Below are 27343 nucleotides of genomic sequence, written 5' to 3'. Positions count from 1 at the left end.
GGCATGGAGGCCTGACCATGAGGCTGTTGTCCTTGTTTCTTTGCCTTTAAAGGTGCTTTTGTCTTTGCCTTTGTAGCTGGAGTCGCTTTAATGAATAATTGAGTACGTCTGAAAACACCCTCAGAAGCCGATGCCTGCTCAGTGGCTCCGGACCCATCTGAGGGAATTGTTTTCGAAGGTCCAATACCCTGAGCTTCCAGCAGCCTAGTCGACTCCACGTGGGAGTCTGTAGCGGCCTGCGAGTCCGAAGTAGTGAGAGTCAGGGACTGCGAAAGCACCTCACTGAGAACCGGCGACTGGCTTAGAGGACGCCTCATCGGTTTTGGACCTTGGATGCCTGTCCTTTTCTTTGCGTTTCTTGTGAATTCCGGTAGTCGGATCGCTATCCGACGGCATAGTGTAATTAAATCTTCCGCCAAAAGAGTGAAATACAAAATCTTACCGACGCTTAATAGTGCGTTGGTTAAATCTAGCACAAAACTGGCAGCTAGCAACGTCGTGGTCAGGGCCTAGGCAAGGAATAAAGTAAGAGTGAAAGTCCTTATGAGGTATTTGCTTCCCACAAGAAATACAATTATTAACTTTTTCTGACATCGGTCTGGAGCAAGAAAAGAGTTTTCCCCAACGGGGTACTTAGCTTTTAATGAAGACTTCGCATCTGAAATTAGAACACGAAAATCTCAGGAGTCGGTCGACTGGCACTTGCGAACTGCTTCTGCTTTGGGCACCGCGCAAGAAAGACTGAAGAAAATGGCGTCAGCTGCATCTTTTATACCCCTGGCGCACTGACATCAGGGAAGAGGCGACAGCAACAGACACCGGACCTAGACATTGGAACTCAGGCCGACTGAGGGTAGCCTGCCAGCAGGATAACCCCAAGTGTAATGACTGCAACAGTGAAACACGAAGAACATCTGAGCTACGAGATGCAGGCCCAAGGATGCTGCTATGGACCAGAGAATCATGCTCTGTATGCACAGGGGGTAAGAATGAGTCCCTCCCTGTTTGCTGATGTACCACATGACTGTGGTGTTGTCTGTCCTGACAAGCAGAGTTCCTGGAGAAAGAAGATGCTTGAAAGCTAGTAAGGCTTGCTGAATTGCCATCAACTCCTTTAGGTTTATGTGCAGGCGCATCTGCTGGGCATTCCAACATCCCTGTATGCATCTGCCATCCAGATGAGCTCCCCAGGCATAATCCGATGAGTCCGTGGTAAGAACTTGAATGGCAGAAGGTGGGCGAAAAGGTGTGCCCTGGTTTGGTAGACAGGCTGTCGCCCACCATAGAAACTCTGTCTGCAGACGTGGAAGCAGAGGAATTATCATATCCAGGTCCTGTGTGTATTGACACCAAAGGTTCTTGAGGTACCACTGCAATTTCCTCATATGCAGTCTTGCATATGGAATCATGAGAATGCAAGAGGCCATGTATCCCACAGCTTGCAGGTATTTCCTTGCAAAGAGTTGGGACAGGCTTGCCAAATCCTTGAAGTAAACTGAAAGAGTTGCCTGCTTCTTCTGAGGTGAGATATATCACCTTGGCGGCTACAGACTCGCTCCCAGGAATGTTATCTCCTTGGATGGCACCATTTTTGATTTTTCCACATTGAGAATGTAACCCAGAAAAGACAGAAGAGTCTTTAGAAATTCCAGATCCTTTAACAGCTGTTCCTGACAATTTGCTTGAATTAGACAGTCGTCCAAGTATGGATAAATCTGAATTTTCTTCTGCCTGCAAAAGGCAATGACTGGAGCTAGGCACTTCATGAAAACTCTGGGAGCAGTAGATAAGCCAAAGGGCAGCGCAGAGAATTGATAGTGTTGCTTGCCCACTCTGAAACGAAGGTATTGCCTGCAACTTTCCCTGACAGGGATGTGCAGATAAGCTTCTCTGAGATCCAAAGTTACTAGCAAGGAGTCCTTGTCCAACACTGGAAGTAACTGATGAAGAGTGAGCATTTTGAACTTTGGAATTACCAAGAAAGAGTTCAGAATGGATAGATCTGGGATAGGATGGCAGGTGCCTTCTTTTTCTGGAACTACGAAAAGTCTGGAATAGAAGCCCTGGCCTACCTGGTGAGCAGGAACCGATTCTATTGCCCCCAGATGTAAGAGACAACATTTGCTTTTCTCCTTCTGCCCTTTGGTTTGGAGGAGTGTCTGAGAATTCTTTGGGTCCTGGAAAGGTGTGGAAAGAAAACCTGTGACCTAGGGATACAGTTCTGAGTACCCATTTGTCATTCGTGATGGTGGCCCAGACATTTGCAAAAAAAAAAAAAAAAAAAAAAAAAAAAAAGGCCAACCTTCCCCCTAAAGGATTCTCCAGGCAAGCAGGAAGAGGCAGAAGTTGGACAGAGTCATTGAGAATGTTTGGACTGAGATGTAGGCTTAGAACTGCCCGCCTTGGAAGTAGAAGCATGCCAACACTTAGACCTTTGAGGGGTAGCCACCTGTCCCCTAGAAGATTTGTAACCTCTGGTCCTAGAGCGGTTCTGCCTGCTGGTATCAGGAAACATCCAACACTTAGAAGGGTAATTCCTGCTGAAATGAGGAGGTTGAACTTGCAGAAAGTCTAACTGTTTGCATAGACTTGGCCTTATCCTCCACCTTTTTGAGCACTTTCTCTGCTTTGCTGCCAAAAAGACTGTCTTTATGTAAAGGTACATCTAAAAGCTTGGACTTGACAGGCTCTGGAAGGGGCTGCTCCCTGAGCCAAGCATGCCTTCTGAGAACAGACCCCATAGCTGTAGCCCTGCAGGAGGCTTCTAGAATGTTTACTGACAAGACTGGCAGAATTCAGCAAATCCTGCATCTCCTTACTCTCTGCCAAAAGAGGCACACTTGCAATCTTTGACTTAATAGCCTCCAAGGTGTGCTGCTGATACTTAAGCATATGAAAAAGGCAATTAGTAGACCTAATAGCAAGAGTGGCAGAGGTATAAACTTTTTTACCTCACCTATCTAGGTTCCTAGATTCCCTGTTGGAAGAAACAGGATTTTTGGTAACAGTGGCCTTAACTCCTTTAGGACCTTGAGAAATAACCTCTGGGTTAGCTAGCGTATTCCTAAAAAGAAACAAATGAGAAGGGACTCTATAGTACCAGTCAGGTTTCCTGGGAGCAGGAGGAACTGAATTTGGTGTCAAGGAATTTTCCAGAAAAACATTATTAACCACTTCCAGCCCTGGAGGAATAGCCAGAGGCTTATGCGGAGGCAAATCCAAAAACTCCCTGATCCTTTTCTTAGATTGGGGATAATCCTGACTTTCCCATTTAAAATGCCCCCTGAAAGTATTCAAAGTACCACCAAAAGAGAAATCCTCTGGAGAAGAAGCAGAAGGAACTGATTCCTCTGCATCTGAATCCTCAAAAGGAGAAAAAACCTGAGAAACTTCCTCTTCATCAGCAGACACGCTAGAAGTATCAGAACCTGAATAACACAAAGCCTCAGGAGAGACATCCCTACCCCTTTTTGAAGGAGAAGGCTGTGAACCCCTAATAAGGGTCAAAAGGTCATCAGCCATTTTAACCATTTGAGAATGAGGGGAACGATAGGAAACTGGAGTCTTGTTTCTTCACAGGCTTACGACTGGAAGATTTACCTGCAAGTCTGAAGGACTCGGGAGGCCTGGCAACCGCAGAAGTAGTGGCAGAGGTTATCGGTATGAGCTTGCTGTCCGAACAAAGAACAGAGGCCTCGGACACCGGAGCCAGCTTAGCAGCTCCGGATCCAGCTGAAGAGGCAACAGGCGGAAGGTCAGAAAACAAAATGGAAGCCGGAGGCCTGAGGGACTCAAATGGTCTGAACCGAGGCCTGCGGTTGAAAATCCGCGGACTGCAGGGGCTGCAAAGCTGCCTCACTGGCTACCGCAGGACTAACGACCAACTTAACATCATCTGAAGACTTGACCTTCTGAAGCCTGTCACGGTCCTTGTCCTTATGCTTCTTAGGGATATCCGAAGCCTGAAGACCAGCGGATGCCATACCGACAAACTTAGGCCACACTCCAAAATGCTTAGCTAAAAACTTAGCCCGACGACGAATAGTACGTGGATTAAAGGAAGCACAGAGGTCACAATTAGGAATGTCGTAGTCAAGGTCTAAACAAATAATACAATAGGAATGAAAATCTCTATGAGGAATCTGTTTTCCACAGGTAAGACAATTATTGACTTTTTTTGACATTCGTTAAGGCAAGAAAAGAGGATACCCAACGGGGTACTTAGCTGTAGTTGACTTCAACTTTGTAGTTGGAAACCAAAAAGGTAAACCGCCGACCGGCACTTGTGTAAAAATGCTTCTGCTTCGGGCTCCGTGGCAAGGAAGAATCGTCGGCTGCCTCCATTTGTATCGGACGTCCTTTACAACCAATGACAGCCGATGTCATAATTTACTTACCTTTGGTTTTTTGGCCGATCGAGGGCTACCGGGAGCCGGACAACCCCATTGGTTAGGACTGAAACAGTGAAACACGATGAACATCAGTATAAGAGGGAGCACAGGCTGTAACATCAGCTTCAGATGAGTAACCCCATTTTAAGTTAGGTAATGCCTGTGGGCACAGCTGTCGTTTGGGGAAATTCTTCTTATCTGGAGATTTAAACTTCATCTTTTGAAGATGGACATAATTTTGTGCATTTGATTTAAGCTAATACGTTATGGGTGTTTTTTTTTTTGTTTAAGGTTCTTCATTAAAACAAAGTCTTGAAAATTGTGACTTGGGTATAAATGGAAACTACAAGAAACATCTGTATAAAACATCAACCTGCCAAACATGAATATGTGTGTATAGCACAAAGGTTGGAAATATACATTCAAAAACAATCATGAACAATAGGTGGGAGCAATAACTTTTTATCATAATGGCTATGCTATCCATAATATCTTAAAATCTAAAGGGCCATGAAGGTATACAAAAAAGGAAACAGTGCTGAATTATATTAAAAAATGCAAAGTGCAAATAGCAATGCTAGAGGAGACACACATGGAAAAATAAGCATGTGAATTTGATAAACAAAAGAGTTCAGGATGGATAGTCAGCAGAATATCAGGAACAAAGGAAAAGTAGAACAACTATAATACTTGGTAGAAGAGCTCCAATAAATAGATAATGGAAGATTTATGATAGTAATGGGCTACTGGCAAGGGAGGAAAATTACACTGGTGCGTTTTTATATTTCACCTAAAACAGCTATTATGGATCTTAAGAAAATTTGGGAGGAAATAATCAGCTTTCAGCAGGGAATATTACTTCTAGGTGGGGACTGGAACTTGTTATGGATATATCCTCATTGTTGCATATCAAGAGGGTAGACTTCTGAAGAAATTTATGAAAGTATTTGATAAGGAAGATGAGAATTCAGTAACATTAACTCAGAGAATTTCTGAGAGAAATTATTCACCAAGGTACAATAACTGGACTAAAGTACACAGAAATTATAGTTCACAGGAACACGTGGATTTAACTGAAAGTTTCGAAAAACAAAACGTACTGCAGAATAAGGGTAATCTTACAGAACAAGAAGAGGCATAACTAAAGAGTGCGACAGAGAAAATAAGAGTATCTGGATAATATGCAGGAGTTAAAAAGATTGCCGTTAAGCAACTATTTGTTCATAATAATTCCACAGCACAAAAACTTTCAGCGCATCGACTTAGGCAATAGAAAGTGGAAATGTTTTTCACCAAACTAAGGGAGCCTATAACAAGAAAAACAACCAGAGGTCCTGTAGAGGTATTAGAAATATTTTAGAAATTATATGAAAGCTTGCATAAAATAGATATGTGGAAACTGAGAAAGTGCATAAATGGAAATATTTATGGAAGAATTAAGTATGCCAAGGCTAGAGGTAGAGGATGCTCAACAATTAACAGTTGAGAGGAAGAAAATGATTACACATCACTGTTTTTATCTAATCTGCAGGAACGTATCTAAGAGCAGATGGTATTCCTGGGGAAGTCTGGAAGTTAGGAGGAAGGAAAATGATAAAGCACTAGAAGGTTTTGTTTAACAATGTTTTAAAAGGAGGAAGCACCAACATCTTGAAAGAAAGCCTTCGTGGCTGTAATACCTACAGACGGTAAAGGTCCATCAGATCCAGATTCATAAAAATCCACTTCAATTTTAAACCATGATTACAAATCGTTTCTGTCTATACTAGGTAAAAGAATGGCAAAGGTGTTGCCAAAAGTGACTGATAGACAGACATGGTTTTACAGAGAAGATGCAAACATTTGACAACATTAACGGAACAATGATGATCCAGAATGCAAAAAAATATACAGTTGTTGGTGGGTACTGATGCAGAGAAAGCAAACAAAGTAAGTTGGGATTTTAAGAGTAGGACAATGGAAGCATTTCTGTTCCTTGATACAATAAGGTTAATTAGGAGGATATATACAGGATCAGAGGCAAGAATTAAAAATGGGAGGGTTCCCCTCTGATAAGTAGTGTCTGAACATAGGATCCACGAAGGAGTGTCCCTTTTCCCCTTTCATTATTTGCTTTACATTTAGAGACACTGGAAAAGAAAATAACATACTCAGAAATTCAAGGATTTAAATGGTATGTCAATCAAGAAAAGTTAGCTTTATTTGTAGATTATCCAGAAAAGGACATGTTGGTGCTGTGGAACATTTTGACACAGTTTTAGGTACTCTTGGGATATAAAATTATGAAGATAAAATAAAGGCTATAGACATAAAATTACATACCCTCAAAACAAATTGGTTCGGCAAATCCATATTTACAGGGAGATAATAGAAAGTATTTAGGAATACGAATTAAGCAAGCTTCTGTCATGGCAGCTAAGGATATGCAGGAAGAGACTAAATAAAATAGAATACAAAAACAGAGAAAAGTACAGTTTTGTACCTACCATAAATGTAGATGTTCGAAGATCCACATTGCTGCAGTTCTTACACTTGGGGTAGTCCGCTGTCCTCGGTCGGCCCGAATATCAAAGTATAAGGCTGACGTCGGTCAAGGCGCATTTGACTGACATCAGGACGTCAGGGTACAAATGCGCATGACCGACGTCATATCCTCAGTCTTTTCTTGCCCCAGATGTCAGAAGACCCTAAAAATAAAGGTCAAAACCAAAAGACAGCAAACAAACAACCAACCACCCTTGCACTAATTATATGTACAATATATACAATATACACAATATTTACAACCCAACCCACACAACCACCTCTAACTACAGAGGGAAGGAGGGAGGTAAATTGACTGCAGCAATGTGGATCTTGGACATCTACATTTATGGTAGGTACAAAACTGTACTATGTTCTTCATCTCACATTGCTGCAGTCCTTACACTTGGGTAGAATCCCAAAGCAGAGGTAAGGGAGGATGGCCAAACTACAAGGAAGCAGGAGCTGCCAAAATGCCCTGCAAAACAGCAGTGGCAAAACCAGCCCTGGATTTAGAGTAAAGTGGCAGGTGATAATGCCTAGAGAAAGTATGCACTGAACTCCAAGTAGCTGCCTCCAAAATATCCTTGGTTGCCACTCCCTCAAAAGGCTGTCAAGTGGCAGTAGCCCTAGTGGAATGAGGCCTAATCCCAGCTGGAATCTCCTTGCCATGATGGGAATAACAGAAAGCAATGCAAAACCCAATCCACTTAGAAATAGTTTGTTTTGACACAGGCTTGCCCTGAGAACTCAAAGCAAAAGAAACAAACAACTGCTGAGACTGCCTGAACCCTTTAGTTCTGTCCAAATAATATCGCAACTGCCTGTGTACATCTAAAGTGTGCAAAATCTTTTCCCTTTATTTTGGGGATTTGCATAAAAAGTAGGCAAATGAATAGTTTGGTTTAAAGCCACACTAGAAACCACCTTAGGCATAAAGGAAGGATTAGTACAAAGATACCCTATCCTTATGGAAAATCAAGAAAGGCTCAACCGCCATAAGGGCCTGTAATTCAGAAACCCTTCTTGCAGAGGTAATGGCCAACAAAAGGCAGTCTTCCATGATAAATATTTCAACTCAGAAGTAGCTGCAGGCTCAAAAGGTTGTAGAGTGAGTTTCTCCAACACAAAATTGAGATCCCAAGCAGGAGTAGGAGCTCTACGTGGGGTCTTATATTCTTTGCCCCTCTAAGAAATTGCTTGAACAAAGGATGAGAAAACAATGGAGGGTCACATTCATAGTGAGCTGAAATTGCTGCAGCATGAACCTTAATAGAAGAGAAGGACAAACCTTTGTCCAGTAACTCAGTAAGATATTGAAGAGCCACACTTAAATTAGGCTCAGAAACATCAAAATCCTTTGCTGCACTCCAAAATAAAAATCTCTTCCATTTATCTGCGTACACTTTCCTTGTACTAGGCCTTCTAGCTTCCAAAATCACATTCAAAACTTGTTGTGGAAGTTGAGACCCTCTATGGTTCAAAACAGAATATGCCAGGCTGTGAGGTGAAGAGAGTGAAGTTTGACATTGAGCAAATGGCTGTCCTCCTGTGACAACAGGTGTGGAATCAAGGCAAAGGCCATGGAGGCTTCCGTACCAGACTTCTCAGTAATGGGTACCAGTGCTGTCGAGGCCAATCTGGAGCTATTAAAATCATCCTTGGCTTGTCCTGTCTGACCTTTAGAAGTACCTTTGGGAGGAGAGGCAGAGGTGGAAAGGCATACACATGAAGATTGCTCCAATTGAAAGAAAGAGCATCCACTTTCCAAGCTGTGGGACGAAACCTTTTTGTGCAAAACTTTGGCAGCTGATGGTTTAGTGGAGAAGCGAACAGATCTATGTCTGGAGTTCCCCATGACACTGTCAATTTCTGAAATACATGAGGATCCAGTTTCCACTCGTGGGGATCCATAATTGCCTGCTCAACACATCTGCTAAGGAGTTCTGTGCTCCTGGCAGAAACCTTGCCTGAAGATTGAGCTGTAAACTGAGAGCAGTCTCCCACAAAATCATTGCTTGCCTGCATAGAGGATAAGAATGTTCCCCTTGCTTGTTGATGTACCACATGACAGTTGTGTTGTCTGTTAGAATCAACACCTGCCCTGGAAGAAGTAAATCCTTGAAAGCTATTAATGCAAACTGGACTGCTAACATCTCCTTCAGGTTGATATGTAGATGTTGTAGTCTGGCAGGCCACTTGTCTTGTATCCACTTTCCATTTAGATGAGCTCCCAAGCTTTGTCTGAGGCATCTGTCGTTAAAATCTGACTCGCCTCTGGCCGGGTCACAGAGAGTCCCTTGTTTAGGTGACATTCCTGAGCCCACCACAAAAATTCCTTTTGAATGCAAGGTATTATTTGAATGACAGTGTCCAGATCCTGGCAGTGCTGTGTCCATACATTTTTGAGATACCATTGCAGCTTCCTCATATGCAGTTTGGCATTGGGAAGCACCAGAATACAAGATGCCATGAACCCTAAGGCTTGAAGGACTGTCCTTGCAGTCAGCCCGGACTGATGAGATAGTTGATGGAAGTAAAGGGAAAGACTCTTTTGTTTGTCCGGGGTTAAAAAGGGCATCTGGGATGCTGCATTCAGTCTTACACCCAGAAAGCACATGTCCTGAGAGGGTACTAGACTGGACTTTATTTCGTTCACAGAATACCCCAGGCATCTTAGCACTGCTATCACATATTCCAAATGATGAAGAAGCTCTTCCCTTCCTTGAGCCAGAATCAGGCAGTCGTCCAAATAAGGATAGATCTGTATTCCTTTTAGCCTGAAGAAAGCTATCACTGGAGCCAGAACTTTCGTGAACACTCTGGGCGCAGTAGATAAGCCAAAGGGCAATGCAGAGAACTGATAGTGAGAAGTCCCAGCTCGAAAACGCAGATACTTCCTGCAACTTAGTCTGATAGGAACATGAAGGTAAGCCTCCTTGAGATCCAAAGTAACCATCCAATGATCTTTGCCCAGTAGAGGTAAAAGCTGCTGCAACGTCAACATTTTGAACTTGGGAATGTCCAGATAAGTGTTGAGGATAGATAAATCCAAAATTGGTCTCCACGTGTTCCCCTTCTTTGGTACTAGGAACAGGCGAGAATAAAATCCTAGGCCCACTTCTGGCATAGGGACCGGCTGTATGGCCCCTAGTTGAAGTAACAGAGAAATTTGCTTGTGAGCCTCTATTCTTTGTTGAGGAGGAACGCCTGGCATGCCTCTGAAAGGAGGCAAGGTATGGAAATAAAACCTGTAACCTTGGTGTATGATATCCAATACCCATCTGTCTTGGGTAATTAAACTCCAATTTTCTTTGAAAAGTGCCAACCTTCCTCCCAAAGGCGCTGCCAGACGAGAAGGCTCTGGCAGCTGAAAAGGTAGGTCATTGGGTCTGTTTACGAAAGGACTGACCCCTGCCCTCACCTGAAGACTGTGCAGGAGAACTCCCTGTTCTAGGCCTGAAAGAGCCCTGAGCTCTGCCCCTACCACGCCTAGATCTACCCCTAGACTGGGAATCATAAGAAGGATACGTCCACCCTTTAGCAGGCCAATTTCTACTAAACTTTGGAGGCTGAACCTGCAAAAAATCTTTAACAGTCTGCATAGACTTAGCCTTGTCTTCCATTTTCTTTAAAACTGCCTCAACAGGAGAACCAAACAACACATCAGATTGTAAAGGAGCATCTAAAATCCTTGTTTTAACATGGTCAGATAAATTTTGATCCCTCAGCCAGGCGTGCCTGCGAAGAACTGACCCAGTGGCAGCCACCCTAGACGAGGCCTGTACAGCATCAAAACCACATTGCAAAGAATGCTTACCCACCTGTTCAGAAACATGTACTAAATCTTGTAACTCTTTACAATCAATACCTTCCGCCAGAGCATCAACCTTAGACTTCAACTGTGAAAGGAGATAGTTTTGGTATTTTAACATGTGAAACTGGCAATTCAAAGCCCTCATAGCTAGAGTGGAAGAAGTATAAACTTTCTTTCCCCATCTATCCAAGGCCCTGGCTTCTTTATCTGCAGGAACCGGATTCTTGACAACAGAAGCCTTAACACCTTTAGGCCCCTGGCTAACAGTTTCTGGGTCTGCCCTAGGACTCTTAAAAGATACTTATGAACTTCAGGCACCCTGTAATACCTATCCGGTTTAACAGGAGCAGGAGGCAAAGAATCAGGATTAAGAGAAGCCTCTGTAAAACATCTTCCACTACATCCAAAACAGGAGGTATAGCCAAAGGCCTATGCTGGGGTAAAACAAAATTCCCTAAGCCTTTTCCTGGAATCAGAGAAGTCCTGACCTTCCCACTTAAAATGCTCCCTCCTGGAATGAAGAGTTTCTGCAAAAGAAAAATCCTCAGGAGGAGAAGCAGAAGGAGTAGAATCATCCACAGCAGAATCAGAATAAGGAGAGTACTCCTGCAAGTCTTCAGCCGAAGACTCTGAAACATCCGAAGCCTGCTCAAAACTCCCTAGCTCAGGCTCCACCCTAGGTCTCTTATCAGGAGGGGGCAAAGAACCCCTAATCAGAGTAATCAAATCTTCTGCCATTTTAAGCATATGCTTCTTGGGCACAGTTCCAGAAGAACTAGGGGTGACACCAACTGAAGCTAAACCTGGCCTGCCTCTAGGAGAAGCCTTGGAAACAGAAGGAGAGGGCCTAACCACCCTACGCAGGGAGGGGAGTATAGTAACCGGAGAAGCCCCATCACCCTGGCCTGCCTCCTGAGAGGCCACATCCTGCAATAACAAGGTCTCTCCCTGGGATCCCAAAGAAACCTCCGGTGGAACCACCGGCTCCACCAACACCTCTAAAGAACCGGCGTCCGGTACGGACGGTTCTTCTAGCCTAGACTTCACTGCCTTGTCCTTGCGCTTCTTCGAAGAAGCGGGCGTCGGAGCATCCGACGGCATTTTATAATTGCACCGCTTCCCAAAGACTAACCTGGCACAATCTAATCTCCTCTTTATAGTGCGCTTATTAAATCTAGCACAAGAGCGACACCCAACAACGTCGTGCTCAGACCCTAAACAAGGAATACACAAAGTATGATAGTCTCTATGCGGTATCTGCTTCCCACAAGAAATACAATTATTCACTTTTTCTGACATCCGGTAAACCACTGAGGCAAGAAAAAACTAAAATATTCCCCAACGGGGTACTTAGCCAACTTTGACTCGGTCTGAAACTCTGAAAACGAAAAATTTCAGAACGCCAACCGGCACTTGCAATACTGCTTCTGCATCGGACCATGCGGCAAAAAAGACTGAGGATATGACGTCGGTCATGCGCATTTGTACCCTGACGTCCTGATGTCAGTCAAATGCGCCTTGACCGACTTCAGCCTTATACTTTGATATTCGGGCCGACCGAGGACAGCGGACTACCCCAAGTGTAAGGACTGCAGCAATGTGAGATGAAGAACATCTGTAATCTCTTGTTTAAAGATTTGAACAGAAGGATCTGGGCAGTGAAAATGTTTTTTGTCCCTTTAATTTTACATATAGGTCAGGCATATTTTTATCAACCAGAAGAGAAGTTGTGGATAATATCTAATAAATAGTTGAAGGAATTTATCTGTTGGAAGGGGTAAGAATTAAGTGCGATAAATTGATTCTTGCAACAGAACAAGGTAGTTTAGGATTACCTGAATTGAAGGGATACTTGAGAGCTATGCAGTTAAGACTCATATACTGAAAACAAGCAGAAAGTTATAACAATAAAAGTGGAAAAGGATGTCAAAGCAAAGGGTATGGGGATGGCTGAAAGTTGGAATTTACTGGAGAAAAGTGGCAAAAGAGCCAAAGTATTGGAAGCAAATAACGAGAGAAAGAAAAGTAATAGAGTAGGATGAGGTCAAGAAGTTTAGAGTGCAGGTTAAGAGCCTGCCTTCACTACCATGGACTGATATGCAGTATAAACAAAGAGGAAGGGATAAGGGAGTCCTACATCAAAGACCTGCTCTGGTAGAGTTTTTAATTGAATCTAGAACAGAAGCTACTGCTAAAAAAAGGGGTAGTTAGTAACCATATAAAATACTACATGACCGCTATAAGAATAAATCAGAAGAGGTTAGAAAAGATTGGGAAGAGAGACTGGAAAAGCAATTTACAAGCAGACAATGGGAGGATCTATGTATGGCTCCCAAATATGCAAAGTCCAGAAGGTTTAGGATATTTGCTTGGAGGTACTGGCCATAGACATTTTTATACCCCAAGCAGATTTCCTCATGAAGCTAGCAAATGTTGGAGCTGTGATGGGGAAGAAAGAAGTAACTGAGAACATGTTTTTTGGGATTGTAATGGGTTGGCAGATTCCCTACAGAATACTCTGTCAGAAATACTTCTGCAGAAGCAAACGGCTATAACTAAGGAAATTACTCTTTTGAGGTTTGGGCCTTAAGTTTAATTCTCCTAGATTTCAAAGAAGCACTTACTGGAAAATCAAAAATAAAATCTAAAACTGTATTTGAAGTACTGAATATTATAAAGACGATAAAGAACAGGAAGTGGGAAGGAGAAAATTGCATATAAATAAATGAAATTTGTGGGAACAATACATGCAGAATACAGTTCAGAGAAAGAGGAATGAGGTTTAAGTGATGGCAGGAATTGAGCAATTTGTGTGTTGTTGTTGTCGTCAATGTAATACTGAAGAGAGAGAATGGCAGTTGTTAAAGAAAGAAAACATATGTAATGCCCAATATATGTAAATGAAAAGGTTAGGTTCTTCTTTTTTTTCTTTTCTATCACTGTATATAAATCTATATCTTACAAGATAATTTAATAAAGGGGTTTAAAAAGGTAGGGTTCAGAAAGGCAATAACTTGCACTGATAATCAGACAACCTGGTACATAATCAGAGCTTGTGATGAGCTGTTCTTAGCTTTTCAAAGGCTGAGATAATTAAACAGGTTGGCCTGGGATTGTGCAATCAGTGATACAGTATAACTATGGGTTGAGAAAATTTTGCACTAAAATCTGTCTACTAGGATTTTAGCTTTTCCTTTGGGGTGAATTGGGCAGTATTATTGTGGACTAGCTCCGAACATTGCTGGGCATTAGTTTTTAACTTCCTGGCATAGTTAAAACAATTTGTAATTAGTTTTGATTTTACTGGCTATTTTAGGTTCATACAGCTTTGAGCTTCCTAAATATTCTCTTCTTTAAACATTTTTATTAAATTATCACTTAAGACATAGGCAAACATACATTTAAATTCCTAAAAGTTCTCTTAAGATTTTTACTAGTTGGCTTTAGTGTGCTCTTAAAGTAGACAGAATGAGACCACTTATAAGCGTTAAGCAATTTCTTTCTTTCTCTTGTATACATTTTATTTATAATGATATTCCTCCACAGGTGTTTGGATTTAAAATTCTCATTACATTTGGCATGGAGAGGGTCTGTCTTATCAACCCAACTATTTGTGTGGGAGTAGAAATCAGAGGCATAGGCAGCAGCTTTAGTAACAGAGTCTATAGGAAGAGGAAAAGGAGGATTAGAGTGGAATTAATTTAGGTCATCAATTAACTGACAAAATCCCACAAGAGGTACTTATTAAGGGATGTACCACCATTTTTAAAGGAAAAAAAAAATCACTACTTTATTGGCTGATTTAACAAGGCAGGATGACACAGATTTATTTTATTTATTTGACATTTGTTAACAGGTATAGCCCGTCTGGGTCACATGACCTGTTTTCAGCAGAGGCCTGAGGAGAAAAGTTCCATAGTTTACATATGCATAGGTAAATAAGCAAAAAAATTTACAAGCAAAAAAGTTCGACAGGACTGTGCAATACAACACAGAATTACATCTTAGATAAGACAATATGTAAAACAGTATGTTTGACAGGACTTTACAATAATACAGTGCCACTACATCTTTGATAAGACTACGCACAAACACCATGATACAAGTTAGAATTGTGAAACAAAAACATGTGCTGTTTAGGTTGGTAGTTTGTTTAGTAAGTAGGATGACAGGGCTAGAAAGGTGCACAGTTTCCAGTACTTTACTATGACTGTTGGTAGTTTAGTTATGATTGAAAAACTGGTTCTTCTATATTTTCTGGTGCACCTCATTCTTGCAATTACCTACTGCCATGCTTTTTTTGTTTATACTGTAGTTTAGTTATGATGAAAAAGGTTAGTGTAGTTAAGTGGACGTACCAGGAGGAGAGGAAGAGTCTTAGCTTGGAATTACGCATGTGTATAGCTATGATTTGTTTAGGTGTTCGTTTAGGGGGGCTTTGAAGAGAGGGAGGCTAGGAGTTAGCCTAATATTAGGTCAAAGGGTGTTCCACACTTTGGCAACAGAGTATGCTTATAGGGATTTTCCTGAGTTTCTAGAAGGTTTGTAGATTTTTACGAAATTTTATCTTTGGATCGGAGAGTTCTGTTTGGTTTGTAGTGTTGGATTAGGTTTACTAGGACAGGACATGTAGTGGGTATATAGAATAGGTTGTGTGTTGTAGTTAAGTGTATATATGCTAGCTGGTGTGATAATTCCAGCTAGTTTAGTTCCTTTAGTGGTATAAAACGATGTGTACGGTAACTGGAGTTAGTTGCAAACTTTTCAACTTTGTTGTAGCATTGTTCTAATTTAGTCTTGGTGGAATTTTGCAGATTGGTTAGTATAAAGCAACCACAGAATAGGGAGGGGAGCAGGAAAGTTTTAACTAGGGTCGTCTTGGTTGGAGTGGTAAAGAATTGTTTCTATAAAGGAGTTCTAGTTTGTGTGTCTTCTTAATGTTTTGTTGGATATGAAGGTCAAATTTGAGTTTGCCATCAATAACACCTAGCTGTTTAGTTTCTTGTATGTCTATTATGTTTTTTTCAACTTCAAGAATACTATATTGACCTGGGTTGGGGGTGGTATTTTTGGGTTGAAAGACTAGAAGTTTTTTTTTTTTTTCAGGGGGGGGGGGGGGTTAGAAAGAGTTGGGCCTCTATAATCCAGAATTCAATTGCTGGGTTTTGATTAGGAGTTCAGGGAGAGTACAGGTGCAGATTAAGGCTGACTCATCTACATAGTGTATTAATGTTCCTGGGGAAGAGGAGGTGTATAGATTGTTGGTAAATATATTAAATAGTAAGGGTCCTAAAACAGAGCCTTGGAGGACTCCTGTACGGTTTTGTAGGAAGAGGGAGAGTTGGTTACACAATTTTACTGCCTGCTTCCGATCATGTAGGTAGCTGTGGAACCACTGAAGTGTGTTTGAGGAGCAGCCTAGGCTGGACAGTGTGTTAAGCAGTAAAGTGTGTGAAACTGTCAAATGCTTTTGAGAAGTCCAGGAATACTGCAGATACTAGGTAATCTTGGTCCCTGGCCTTGTTAACAGTGCTGGTGAAATGGATGCGCTATGATTTGGCCTGAATCCATGCTGAGTTGGAGTGAGCAGGATGTTTTGGAGTAGACATTTCATTAACTGTTGGGTGTATATACCTTTCCATGATTTTAGATAGAGGGGACAGTATAGATATTGGGCAGAAATTGGATATTTCCATGGAGTGTCCTCCTTTACGAATTTGCATTGTGTGACAATTTCCATTCTGTGGGAACTGTGGCTTTTAAGAGTGATCTGTTAATCAGAATGCTGATTGGATATGCAACTGAGTCAACAGCAAGTTCAGGTATTGGGGCGGGAGGTTGTCTGCTGATGTGGAACGGGATTTTAGCTTGAGTAGTAGCTTTTTTTTAATTTCAGATGTGGGTACAGGCTGAAAGGTGAAAGTATTGTTGGAGTTATTTTGTTGGTTAGTGGCATAGTTAAAGGGTTGCTCTGTTGTGGGGGGTGTTGCAGTACTATTGGTTTGAAGGTTTGGGTGGGGCGTCCTCAGTTATTAGTGGAGAGAAGGTCTGCTATGGATTTAATAAAATGTTTCTTAAATTCCTCTGCAATTTGTGATGGGGGCATTGGGTGAATGGGAGTGGTCTTTACTTGAGCCTGGGTTGAAGGGGGTAGTTAGAGTGCCAAAATTGTTTGGGGTTCTGTTTGTGTTGAAGCTAGAGGTTAGTGTAGTAGGATTCTTTATAATTATTGACTAGTCTGATTACTCTGCTGCATAGTGTTTTAAAGGCTTGGAGATTTTGTTGGGTCCGATTTTGTTTCCATTAGTTTCATGCAGTGGAGATATGCAAGAAGTGGCCATACTTCAAAAAACTAAATCAAGGATATCAGGGCCCCAAGTAGGATGGTTAACTATATGCAAAAGAGAATGAGGATTTATTTAAAAACCTTTATTGAACTAATTACTGAAAACAAAGGCAAACCTACATTTATAGAAAAAAAAAATACATTTATATAAAAGAAAATAAACCATGTTAACATGTTTCCAGTTACATACATATTATACGACATGTTTTTTTTTCCCTCTGTAACTATTGTCAATCCAACGTTACATAAATTGATCAATTCCAGAAAGTTAGCATTTATAAGATCAAAGAAGCGTTGGCATACTGACCACTGTCACCGAAGGTCAGACAGATTACTGATGGACAGCTGAAGGCCCCTAGATGGAAGGTGCTGGGTTCAATGGGAATTTCAGCAATATGTTAAGATAGCTACAGTACTCAGGAGACAGAGGGTGCTCTATAACTAGCTATGAAGTGATAATTAGACTTGTTTATTGTGATTTGGCCATCTGGGAGTTTAAATGTTGTGTCTTCTGGAAACACTTGTCAGTAGATTTTTACAATAATCCCCTTCGATTTATGCTACACAAGGCTCCTAAATACACACACAGTTATGATGGTTTTGCCCATTTCGGCAAGAAAAAAAAAAAAGGCAAAATTACTTATTTTATCTAAAGTTCTGTAGCTGCACACATTTCCTCTCTACTGACTCACTGGATGAGACCCTGATGCAATGTCAAGCTTCCTGTAATTTATGTCTATACTGCCTAATCCTCTATGAATACCACTTATCAACAGTTTGCTAGAACAACTCATAGTATACACAAGATGCTTTGATAAAATTTGAAAGGAAATACTGCCAGGTTTCACAGAAAGTAGACACGGTGTGCAGAGTGTCTTCAAAATGAGGTTTAGAAAGGAAATAACTAAAGAAACACTTAACCCGCGTTTTTTTTTTTTTATGACAGCACTCAAGAGCTGCACTAAAGGAAATGAAAAATACCTTGTGAAGAGAAAATATGACATCTGTACATTGCTACACAACTACTTATAGTACCAGTTATCAAATAAACTCTGCTCTTCTTATTTATATTTTGACCCCAAGCTGCTCTTGAGCAGTCCAATTCAGTTATCTCACCCAACAGCTCATTGTTAAATATGAAACATATCAGTATCCAAATAAATAAATAATGACTCACTACATGGCAGGTGACAAATACAGAATAACAGAAAAGTAGAAAACTGCAGAATGTCAGCTGTTAAAAAAAAAAAAATGGACCGACAGACCATGTCACTGACAACATCAGCACACATTTACATACAATAGCTGCATGTAACTCTGGATGAAATGGCATCTGTCACTAAACTAAGACTGTGGGGCTGCATTCCTCAGAATATTTAAGACGTCCTTACTGATGGCTTTGCTGAAGGACCCCCTTACACCTGCAAAAGACTTCTTGGTTAACTTAAGAATGACAAAATAAAACATTCCTTACATTGCTCTTCCTTTGTGTAGTAGTATTCCTTGTCAATAACAATTTTTTCCTCTACAGTGTGAGATAGCAGCTCAAAGGAGTTCATCACCTCGATGTTTCGACCCTCCTGTTTGCCAATCAAGGCTCCAATGACTTGACAAGAGACAGAAAAAAAATATGATCAGGGAGTCCTGTATAAACAAAAATCTGAGTACATTATATATAAAAAAAGTGTAAAATGAAAGCAGTATTAGTTACACACCAGCAGTACTACGCGCCATCCTGTCTATAGTGAGCAGTGATTCAGGGAGAGGTCATCTGCGACAGAAAATGCAGCATAGCTGGGGACATATAATTAAACAGGGTCATAGCAGCTTGTGCTGTTCACAGTACAGAGAGTTGTTAAACTTGGGGCAGAGGTCTGCGCTGTTGCCTCACAGCAAGAGGTTCTCTGGTGCGATTCGCGGATGGGGTGCCCTCTGTGCAGAGTCTGCATGTCCTTTCTGTGTTCATGTGGGTTTCCTCCCACGTTACAAAGACATGTGTCTGGAGCATTTCTCCCCAGGCCTCCACAGAAAACTGGCTCATTCCAACTCGGACTTTCCGGTAAACAAATGTTAATAAATAAATTTAATTACTTAACTGCAAATGCACCCTATTCTTAAGGTTTCATAATCCTTAGGCTTTCTCTGTGGAATGAGAAGCACTGATCACAGATGCGTATTTAACCAGCCTCAAACGTTTCAGAACCAGCTGAAACGGTACTCCGATGACATCAGAGTAATGGTAAAATTTCGACTAACATAGGTGAGAGTGTGTGTGTGTGTGTGTGTGTGTGTGTGTGTGTGTGTGTGTGTGTGTGTGTGTGTGTGTGTGTGTGTGTGTGTGTGTGTGTGTCAACATACATGTGTGCTGACACACACACACTCTCTCTCTCTGCTGGACAGACCATCACTGATGGACAACATTTTGCTTTTCACAGTTAAGGTACCTTAGAAAACACCAGTGATGAAAATATAGGTATGCATTCCAGTTAATCACGGAGATGACAGCAAAATCCTGCAAGGACTCTTATACATACTGCTCAGATTCTGGGGAAAGAAGGGCTTTGGGCAGTTCAAGTATGATGCACAACTCTAAGAAAAGGGAAAGGATATTCATAAGTAGTTACCTGGCATGTTGCCTAGAACATTAATAAGGTTAGCTCAAATTCCCAACTGCCCCAAGCACTGTCTGGTTAAGTGACTTGCTGATGATCACAAAGCAGGCAAATAAAGTCTAAGGGATTCAAAACCTGTACTGCAGAAAGTAGCTCTTTAAAACCTTATATGGCCTTAATCCACTGCTCCAACTGCCAGATGAGGTAAGACTTTGGTATGGCTGTCATCGTGTCAGTGTGTGCCTTGATCCTTCAGAACAAAGAAAGGAAAGACTTCCCTTGACAGGTTGGGCTGGCCAGCTGTTGTGGCATTGCCAAGACTGGCCCAGAGTCAATCCATCCTCTGCTGTGCCCAGTAACATTCTAACATGTCTCCTAAGGTAGTATTCTTCAAAATCAGTCTGTGGAGCTACCAGACAGCACGGAGCAAGGCAAGTGATACATCATTATAGCAGGTAGACAAAGTTGCAATGGATCAAACTTGCAAGAAAGATAAAAAGAAGCTATGTCTTACCATAACGTTCCATCTGTGTTGTAGATATTTGTTCATTCATTACTATTAGGACTTAATTTCCATCCTCGGAACAGACAGATGTTTCCAGGCTCGCGCCAGACAAAAACTCTCAGCTAAAACCTACCCATAATGCCCCTCTCCTAGTTACTCCAGATCAAGTTTGCCCACCGCCTATATAACAGACATAGTAATAGAAAAATAGTAGAAGGCTCTGTCTGAGCAAATACCCTAACCAGGAGTTCCTAAAGTCCACCAGGAGTCCAGGCAGGGGGAAGGAGGGCAGGAAGTAATGAATGAACAAAGATCTACAACACAGATGGAACGTTATGGCAAGACATAACTTCTTTATCTGATGATGTAAATCTTTGCTCATTAATTAGTATTAGGACCGAGTCCCCAGCTACTTGAGTCCTGGGTGGCCCTAAAGAAGGATATTCCTGAGCACCATAGAACCAAAAGATGCTCGTCCCCTGGAGGCCAAATCCAATTTGTAATGAGAGATAAAGGTATGAGGTCTTGCCCAAGTGGCTGCTGCGCAGATATCATCCATAGAGGCTCTGGAATGAAATGCTACAGAAGTAGCCATAGATCTGGTAGAATGAGCCTTTATTCTGGAAGGTAAGGGATAGCTTATTCTGTTGGTAGATAAAGGTAATGATGTTTCTAAGCCAGGAGGATAAAATCACTTTGGAAACAGGTCTACCCAATCTGGGTCCTGCAAAGGCCACAAACAATTGATCATTTTTCCTGAAAGACTTAGTCTTGTCCAAACAACAACGAAGCTACCGATGGACATCAAGGGTACAAAAGGTACTCCCCTCTATTAGAACGCTGAGGGAAGAAAACCGGCAGGTCAATAGATTGGTTAATGGAAAATCCAGAAACGACCTTGGGCAAGAAAGAAGGGTCAGTATGAAGGGACACCCTATCCGTGTGGAAGATTAAGTAAGGTCTCTTGACACTCAAGGCCTGCAGCTCAGATACTTTTCTTGCCGAGGTAAGTGCCACTAGAAAGTAAGGTTTTCCATGACAAAAATTTTAAATCACATGAATCAAAGGGCTCGAAAGGAGGACCTGCGAGAGACTGAAGCACCAAAGTCAAGTCCCAGGGTTCTAAGGGAGGCTTGACCGGAGGTTTAACATGCAATACTCCTTTCAAAAATGTCTTGCATAGGTGGTGTGACATAATCGAAGAATTATCAAGCCCATTATGAAAATTGGCGATAGCTGCTAAATGTACAATGATTGTCGATGCTGAGGCTCCTGCATGTCAAAAGGTAGTAGAGTACTGTAGGATCTTTTGAATAGGCATAGAAAAAGGGTCTAAGTTCTGATCTTTGGCCCATATAGAGAACCTAGTCCATGTACTAGAATAAACTTTCCTGGTGGAAGGTGTGTGTGTGAAGCCAGAAGAATTTCACGAACAGGAGATGGGATGTCAGGCAGCCTGGCAATCAGTGGAAGTGGAGCAACCAAGCTGTGAGCTTCAGACTGTGGATGTTCAGATGAATCAGTCCCTGAGGATGAGATAACAGGTCTTGGGAATGATCCAGGATCCAAGGGCTGTGAATCAGATGAGGCCATAGAAACGGGAACTAGACTGGATGAGACCAGTAGGCGGCAATGAGGATCACTTTGCTTCTCAACCTCTGAGCTTTCTGGAGAAATTTTGGAATGAGGGGAAACAGGGAATGGCATACAGAAGACCCAGGGGCCAATCATGCATTAGAGCATCCCTTGGGGGTTCCCCCTGAGGGAGGATCAGGGCAAAGTAGCTTCTGCATTTGTAGTTTGGGTGGAAGCAAACAGATCGCAGCAAGGCTTGCCCCAGCGTTGGAAGATGCGATCCGCTGTTACAGGGTTGAGTGACCACTCATGAAGCATCAGGATGTTCCTGCTCAGATTGTCTGCAATAAGGTTGGAACTCCCGGGAATGTGCATTGCTATAAGAAAGCGGTTAGAAGCTATTGCTTAGTGCCAAATCCTCATGGCTTCCCGACACAGGGGAAAGGACCTGGTTCTGCCTTGCTTGTTGATATACCAGACGACGGACATGTTGTCTGACTGAATTGCAATGGTCCCACAAGGTAGGGATGCATGGAACGTTTGCAACGCTAAGAGAAGTGCCCTCAGTTCCAGGACATTTATATGCAAATTGGTCTCCATGGGGGACCAAGTGCCTTGGACCATCTTTCCCTATAAATGCCCCCCCCATCAGGGAAGTGTCTGTGGTCACCGTGGCTGTGGGCTGGGGAAGACAGAACAGTCGACACCAAAGATTAGTTTGTGGCTTCATTCACCATAGCATTTCTTCCTTGCAATGATTTGTAAGACATATCAAGTGGTCGAGTGGGTGAATTAGAAACGACCATTGTGCGGAAAGCAGCCACTGCAGGATTCTCATGTGCAGCCTCGCCAGTGGCACTAACATAATGGTAGCCACCATGGAGCCTAAGAGTTGTAGTACAAGACGTGCTGGTCCATAGGTCTGAGGAAGAAGGTCTTAGATTTGGTGTCTTATTTTAAAAGCCTGCGAGGGGGGAGAGAAGCTTGACAGGATGTTGTGTCTTCGTTGGGAACATTAGAGATTTGTCCTTGTTGATTGTAATCTCCAAGCGGACAGAGACCTTGAGAGGCTGCGGATTAGGAGAGTCCTGGTCGGAGCAGTAAGGAGCCAATCGTCTAGATACAGAAACATCTGGAATCCTTGTAGTTGAAGATGAGCTACCACAACTGCCATACATTTGGTGAACACTCGGGGGGGGGGGGGGGCTGTCGAGAGACTGAATGGCAGTGCCCAACTGGTAGTGATAGGCTCCCAGCCGGAAATGAAGAAACTTCCGTGAGCGGTGATCCATCTTTATGTGGTAGTACGTGTCCTGCTCCAGTTGTCCCTCCCTAGGAAGAGAAAAATGGACTGTACCTTGACCATCCGGAATTTTTGAGGTTTGATAAATTTGCTCAATAGGCTGAGATCCAGGATTGGTCTTCAGTCACCTGTCTTTTTTGGCACTAAAAAGAACCTTGAGTAAAACCCGGATACTGTCTGGTCTGGTGGGACTGGTTGGATGACTCTTTCTTAGCAGCTTTTCTATTTCTAAGGCTGTTAATTCCCACTGATTGGGTGGTACATCGGGGATTCGCTTGACGGGTCTGGGAATTAAATCGAATGGTATTTGGTAGCCTCTGGACATCACTCTCTGCACCAAAACATCGGTAGTAATAAGTTGCCAGGCTGGTAGGTGCAGAGAAAAACTACCCCCCCCCCCGACTGCTTCCAGAGGAAGGCAATTGGGCCGCTGCTCAGGAGCACTGGTAGGGTCTGCCGGAGAAAGAATCTCTAACGGCCTGGTTACGCGGACCCCCTCTACCCCGAAAGGGGAGTCTTCCCTATGAGCTGCCCCCTCTGCCACGGGGGATTGTTCACCACGAGTGTCACAAAACGATCCCTGGGATTTCTTGAACCACATTTTTCCTCCCTTCTGGTTCCTGGATAGGACCTCTGGGGGCTGGAAAAGCGTATGCCCACAGCAGACAAGCTCTTTCCTGCTTTCTCACTACGTGCAAGTGTGTCTCATACTTTGGGTCCAAAAAGTACAGATTCGTTGACAGGTGCATTGATGAAGGAAGATTTAAAGGGGTCTGCGAAGTCACACAACCGCATCCAAGCATTACGTCTCATGACAATGCCTGATGTGCCACCTCGAGCTGCCCCCTCGGTGGTGTGAGATATCAAATGCATCGAGGAGTTCAAGATGGAAACAAGGGTAGCTAGCTGCGAGGTGACAGTATCACGCACCTCATCAGGCAGTACCCCCACCAAAGTGGAAGACATTTCAGACATTAGGTCTCTTTGGAAGCGAGTAAAGTGTGCCAGATAGTTCAGCGAAGGTCACTGAAGCATAGGTCTGTTTCCCTAGTCTGTCCATGGTCTGGGACTCAATGTTTGGAGGATGGACAGTGGAACTATCTTCTGCCAGTTTCCTCTTGGTGGCCACTGCCACGACCATAGAATCAACTGTCAACTGCTTGGACCAGTGGGGCTGGTCTTCAGGTGTAGATAAAATTTTGTCTGGCCTCTGGGGGACAGGTTCTACGTTGTTCGGGGCCTTCTAGGCATGCTGCACAATGAGCTTAACAAGGTCATCTGCCGGTGGGGTCACCCAGGAAGTAGATGGTCGGGCACGGAAGGCCTGCAAGAACACCGATTCCTCAGAAGAAGCGTTAAGAGGACTTCCAGTATCCCCAATGCTTGAGGATTTCAAGAATGTCTCTGAATGAGACGTCATCTGGTGAGAATGTGGGGACCCCTTCCCCCTCATCACAATCAGTGTCTTCGGTGATAGATTCCTCTGGGGAATCAAGGTGCTTCCTCTTGCACCGTTTCTTCCGGGGTGGCTCCCCAGTGGGATCTTCTGAGGAGGACTACGAAGAAAGGGTTCCCTTCAAAGGGGGGGGGGTCTTGTGACTCCCATGCCCAGGGTTCCAAAATAGAGGGTTGGGAGAGGTGCATGCTGGGTGGGTGGGGGTTCTGATACTGATGTCATCGGTGCTGACTGCGAGCCTGCGGAGTCAAGGACAGTCTCCATCACCTGGACAGCAGGCCCACCTGAGGAGGGATGGAAGCCCAGAACCAGGAAGGACAACCTTGGAACCGGGGTCACACCTCGCCCCGAGGAGCCCACCTCCAGGTGAGGATGTCCGAGAGGACTGGAAGCCATCGGAGCTGTGGACAAAGACGGCGGCAGTGAGAAAATAGGTGCCAGGCTAGGTACTAATGTACGGATGGTCCAAGCACTGCTCCGAGAGAGCATTGGCTCCACCAGAACCGATGCAGCAAGAGTGGTCAGTGCCAAATGGACATTGGTACAGAGATCTCCGGGATCTGGGTAGAGGCCGGAGGAGGATAAACAGGGGAAGATGTAGTAAAAGATTCTGAGCCAAGAGGGGTGGAAGGTCTAGCTGGAATGGGCCAATGCCCTTGCTGCCAGAAGTTGGTCCACAACCCGCACTACATCTAATTCAGAAAAACTTCTAGTGGATCTAAAGGAGGCTGCTGAAGGAGAATCAGGTCTTTCTAGAAAGAGGCTAAACCTCTGCCCCAAAAAAGGGTCGTATGTCGGAGAATATCTTGTCCTTGGCAGATATTCGAGTTTGAGCAGATGGAGCTGAAGAAACTGTCGTCACCATGGCCGGGGATGGTGCAGTCATAGGAGCCAATGTCGGATCCAAGAATTGCACCGAAGTCAGTGGTGTAGAGGTTGGAACCAAAATAGGGGTGAATATCATGGACGGCACCGAGGGAGAAGATACAGAGCCTGGTGCCAAAGCGGTCTGCTCAGAGGGCGCTGGCGAAGCACAGAGCCGACTCTGTTCCATAACTGAAGGAGATGCAGGAATCGAGTGACTCTGATTTTCCTTATGCTTTTTGGTTTTTGGAGGGGGTGAGACCTCAGTCAGCTAAAGCTACCGAAAAAGGTGTCTTGATTAAACCTTTTAAAATAAGCTTATTTTTACATTCTGCTAGTGTACAATTACTAAAACTAGCACAAATGTCAGTGTCAGCTTTAATATGATCCACGCCCAAACAGTAGACACAACGAGCATGTGTATCCGAGTTAGGCATCTTACATCCACACTTGTCACACTGTTTATACCCCAACTTAGCTTTGTCTGACATAGTAACACAACAAGCTATCCTATAGCAAAAACAAAATAAGGGAGAGAAAAAGGGGACAGAATACCAACATTGGTATTTAAAAAATACCACAAGTGGTAAGGAAGGGTCTGTCAAATGTAGTAGAGAGGGACAGTACCAATAATGGTAGAAATTAAATTACGAAGATAAATAGTAGGGAAGGAACAGAATTAGGTTATAGGCGACAGTGAGAAAAAGGCTAAATTGACTAAAATATTTTGAAGAGAAACTATCTTAAAAATGACAGCTTTGAAAGAGATGGCTAGCATGTCTGACTAAGAATGTGGCAAACGAGGAGAGAGGCATTATGGGTAGGTCTTAGCCGAGAGTTTTTGGCTGGCACGAGCTTGGAAACGGCCGTATCGGTTCCAAGGATGGAACCGAAGTCCTAATAGTAATTAATGAACAAAGATTTACAACATCACATAGATACTTAAAATCCAAATTAAGAATCAATGCCAAAATACATGGTAAAAAATCTAATTGACATGTTTCTGGTTTAAATAATGACAATGCTTTACTGCTGTATTTTACTAAAATAGCAACAATGTGTGAAATGTAATTCATATTTAAGACTAGTAGTCTTATTTGCTCAAGTGACCATCACACGTTTCCTTCATCACTTCTGAAAAATTGTTGTTAAAATCCAGGTGGGGGTAAATATAAAAATGTTGATAGAAAGATACCTTGTGTTGGTCTTCCTTCCTGAGAACGCATACGTATCCAATGGTCTGAAATGTTGAGAATAACTAATGGGTGCAATGCTACAGACACACTTCCAGTAACGCCAGATGCCATCACATTGGGAACTGTAAATAAAGTTTGCGAAAAAAGTCAAAACTCACAAAAGTAATGGCAGTACTGCATAATAGTTAGCATTTCACCCTATCTGAGCCTTGCTAAAATAAGTGTGAAATGGTAGAAAAATACAGGTGCACTGACATTTGTATGTAATACTGTGGAAAAATGTAGAAAAGCAAATCACAGCTAAGCAAAATGAACAAACAAGTGAGGCAGTCAACTGCACTATTTATAAATGCGAGATACCTGGAAACTAACCATCACAGAGTGCACAACTCAAACCTCAAAGTGCAGCACCTCCTTCTTTAATGTTGGAAAGATGATAAAGCTGTGCCTTTCATAACCATACCAGATGTTTGGGTTCATTTTCAAACAGTGACACCATGGTGCAGGATAAAAGGGGGCGCATCAGTTCTGAGGTTCAACCTTTCAGTTGATGTCCTATACCACCATGGTGGCAGCTCAGGCTAATGCTAATGATCCCATGGCACTTACCCGTGTCCTGGCCAAATTTCTCCATTATCAGTATGAACATCACCTCTCATCGCCTTTGAAAATAGGCTGTGCCTACTAGGACTAAACTGGTCAAGACAAAGTAAATGAACTAAGTAAGTAAATAAATAAAACTGTTGATACCTCCT

The 27343-nt window shown here is 42.8% G+C and overlaps 1 protein-coding gene across 1 annotated transcript in view; it reads right to left on the bottom strand.

Moving 5' to 3' along the window:
* The window catches only part of COPS6 (COP9 signalosome subunit 6), an 839183-nt gene that overhangs the window by 731395 nt on the left and 80445 nt on the right, over window positions 1-27343 (bottom strand). Inside the window, exons 2-3 of the mRNA XM_044077362.1 lie at window positions 26588-26710; window positions 18552-18683 (exon numbers count right to left, since the gene is read on the bottom strand). Coding sequence (XP_043933297.1) covers window positions 18552-18683; window positions 26588-26710 — 255 coding nt within the window. The remainder of the gene's footprint in view (window positions 1-18551; window positions 18684-26587; window positions 26711-27343) is intronic.

Source organism: Protopterus annectens, chromosome 7.part0 (assembly GCF_019279795.1).
Source record: "Protopterus annectens isolate FY-2018-M chromosome 7.part0, PAN1.0, whole genome shotgun sequence".
NCBI classification, from domain to species: domain Eukaryota; kingdom Metazoa; phylum Chordata; order Ceratodontiformes; family Protopteridae; genus Protopterus; species Protopterus annectens.
This window is presented reverse-complemented; position numbering and strand designations above follow the sequence as displayed.